General features: G+C 57.1%; 1 protein-coding gene across 1 annotated transcript; it reads right to left on the minus strand.

The window, feature by feature from the left end:
• Positions 1-9: 9 nt before the first annotated feature.
• On the minus strand, positions 10-3,387 carry LOC108803877 (protein O-mannosyl-transferase 2-like; the record flags this gene model as incomplete). The annotated part of the gene is made up of 9 exons (XM_018575671.1): positions 3,246-3,387; positions 2,849-2,880; positions 1,677-1,781; positions 1,385-1,493; positions 1,128-1,236; positions 684-843; positions 510-616; positions 351-433; positions 10-136 (listed from the first exon to the last, which is right to left on the minus strand). Coding segments are annotated over exons 1-9 (974 nt in total), but the record flags the coding sequence as incomplete, so codon positions are not given.
• Positions 3,388-3,479: the final 92 nt, after the last annotated feature.

Raw genomic sequence — 3,479 nt, forward strand, 5'->3', positions numbered from 1 at the left:
TGATGGGGCATCTTCTGGGTGCTCACCTGCTGCTGGCGCGCTCCCACCCCCTCCGGGTACAAGTGCCAGTGGGAGTGCAGGTATCCGGTGGCGGTGCGCATGTTCTTCAGTGTAATAACCGAACCGTACGCCAAATCTGCGGGGAGAGAGGACAGCAACGTGTCATCACATAACAATGGTTCAATACCAATGATGTCATCAGAGAGCAGTGATGTCATCAGAGAGCAGTGACGAGATAAGACATATAATATGGGGGGGGAGGGGGGAGAACGGCAGGAGACATCTCTCTGTGTGGCCCCACAGTCAGTATAGGGCCCCTTCTGTACTACATGCCCCCCCGGGGTACTTACGCTCGGGCATAGAGGCGTTGTGCAGATTGTTCCCAATCAGACGGGACTGGAAGGCGGAGCTGAAGAAACCGTCGCCGGGGCCGCTGCAGAGCAGGAAGAGGAAGTGTTGAGCTGCGGGGACACCGTGGATGGGGGCGGGGCGCGGGTCACATGACTCACCTTTTATTGAGGACGGTGAAATGTACGGCGAAGACGAGCGCGTAGAGGGCGAGCGGCACGACAATCAGGCAGAGGACGCGAGCCGCCAGGTGACGCAGGAAAACATCCTACAAAATGGAGGACATGAGACGCAGCGTCCAATGATACAGACGCACCGCCGGGGCCACAACTCACCAGCGTCAGGCCGAGATCTCCCAGAATCCTCCACAGGTCCCTCACCGTATTCACACCGACCAAGATCACCGCAAACAGGCCGACGAACTTCACAGCCATGGCGCCGGACAGGCTGACACCGCTCAGGACCAACCACAGCCACCAGGGGGCGCTGAACGGCCTGCGGGGACACATTACACCCCACCAGGAGAGGAAACATCCAATCAGAACACAGCAATGTCCGGGGCCCGCCCTACACATCACCGAATGCCTGCACTTTACCATAAACACCGGCAATGCTGGACAGAGCCCGTCCCCAGCCTCTCCTCGTTGTCTGACAGGGAGTACAATAGGTGTGCCGGGGCTACATTCACCTCCGGGGGATGGGCAGGGTAAGTGGTGGGGGAGGGGCAGGGTAAGTGGTAGGGGGAGGGGCATTGAGGTGCATGTAGGCGTGTCTCTTACCTGCAGTGACAGGCATTGAACTTGACCATACTGAGCACGGCGGCCATGATGAAGAAGAGGAGCGCCGGGTCCAGCAGGATGTACTGGGTCAGGGTGATGCAGCCGGTGTCTGCAGGAAATCATCATTATTAGAATTCATCTCGGTCAGAACCTCCCCCTCCCCCCACTGCTGGTCCATACACAGGGAGGAGGGGCCACTAGTGTTCTGATCGGATGGTTGTCATGGCACCCAGGGCGGGTCACCGGGATCTCCTTACCCAGCAGAATGAGGACGGCGGCCAGCAGGGCGGCAGATAGTGATCCCGAGAGCTGCAGGACGATGAGGAAGGTGAGCGGCGGGAGCCCGGAGCCCAGGAAGGCGCAGAACTGCCAGGAAGACACAACATGCCCATCAATCCACCGCCACAGAGCCCCGCCTCCAATCACCGGGGAACCACCCACCATCTCCACCACCAATCACCGGGGGGAACCACCCACCATCTCCACCCCTGTACAGTCATGGAAGGTGGCTCAGACTACAGACATGTGCCCCCCGTGATGCCGCCTCACCCCTCTCATGCCCAGGTAGTTGTGGTCTTCATAGCTCTGCCCAGGCTTCAGGAAGGAGAAGGAACCATTGTAACCAGTCACATGTCCGGCCAATCCAATCAGCATCTGAGGAGGAAGAGACGAATATTCAGTGACAACATGAGAAAAGTCATGTGACCCCAACACGTGATAAGCAGATAGTGACTTCAACACACGCCAAGATCCAGACGTGACCTGCTCCGTGTTCAGACCTAGACACGCCACGATCCAGACATGACCTGCTCCGTGTTCAGACCTAGACACGCCAAGATCCAGACATGACCTGCTCCGTGTTCAGACCTAGACACGCCACGATCCAGACATGACCTGCTCCGTGTTCAGACCTAGACACGCCAAGATCCAGACATGACCTGCTCCGTGTTCAGACCTAGACACGCCAAGATCCAGACATGACCTGCTCCGTGTTCAGACCTAGACACGCCAAGATCCAGACATGACCTGCTCCGTGTTCAGACCTAGACACGCCAAGATCCAGACATGACCTGCTCCGTGTTCAGACCTAGACACGCCAAGATCCAGACATGACCTGCTCCGTGTTCAGACCTAGACACGCCAAGATCCAGACATGACCTGCTCCGTGTTCAGACCTAGACACGCCAAGATCCAGACATGACCTGCTCCGTGTTCAGACCTAGACACGCCAAGATCCAGACATGACCTGCTCCGTGTTCAGACCTAGACACGCCAAGATCCAGACATGACCTGCTCCGTGTTCAGACCTAGACACGCCAAGATCCAGACATGACCTGCTCCGTGTTCAGACCTAGACACGCCAAGATCCAGACATGACCTGCTCCGTGTTCAGACCTAGACACGCCAAGATCCAGACATGACCTGCTCCGTGTTCAGACCTAGACACGCCAAGATCCAGACATGACCTGCTCCGTGTTCAGACCTAGACACGCCAAGATCCAGACATGACCGGCTCCGTGTTCAGACCTAGACACGCCAAGATCCAGACATGACCTGCTCCGTGTTCGGACCTAGACACGCCAAGATCCAGACATGACCTGCTCCGTGTTCGGACCTAGACACGCCAAGATCCAGACATGACCTGCTCCGTGTTCAGATCTAGACACACTAGAGAGGAGTGTGTGGGGGACCTTTACTAGGTGGGAGGCGGAGTCTCTTACCTTCCCCAGAGGGGGAGGGGAGAATGTGCAATCTCTAATGTAAAACCTACAGATGGCTGAGAGCTGCCGCCCGCCCAGTCAGTGTTGGGTCTGTACTCGGGAGATGTGGGATGGGAACGGTCGGTGGTTAGTAAAGGTCGGAGGTCAGGAATGATCGATGGTTAGTAAAGGTCAAAAGTCAAGGACAGTCGGAGGTTAGTAAAGTTTGAAGGTCAAGGATGGTTGGAGGATAGTAAAGGTCGGAGGTCAGTAATGATCGAAAGTCAACAACGGCCGGAGGTTAGTGAAGGTCGGAGGTCAGGGACGGTCGGAGGTCAGTGACACTCATGTGGTAGCACCCCCTCCCCCATAGATGTGTTTGTCATTGCTCAGTGGTTAGTAATGATCAGTATCGCTCACCAGACGTGCGGTGGCTCCCCCAGGCGGTGGAATCGAGTAATGGCGGACAGAACGATGACAGCGGACAGGACCGGCCATACTTTGGAGCCCCCGAGCTCCCCCTTCTGGGGTCCCTTTTCCTGCCTGCGGGCCTCATCCATCCCGCTCTGAGAGCTTCCAGCTAGTCACTATGGAGACGTGACGTCACCGCCGCGCCGCATACTTCTGGATTATTGCCGACTAGACCCCGCCC

Source organism: Nanorana parkeri, unplaced genomic scaffold (genome assembly GCF_000935625.1).
Source record: "Nanorana parkeri isolate BGI_ZX_2015 unplaced genomic scaffold, ASM93562v1 scaffold4384, whole genome shotgun sequence".
Classification (NCBI taxonomy): domain Eukaryota; kingdom Metazoa; phylum Chordata; class Amphibia; order Anura; family Dicroglossidae; genus Nanorana; species Nanorana parkeri.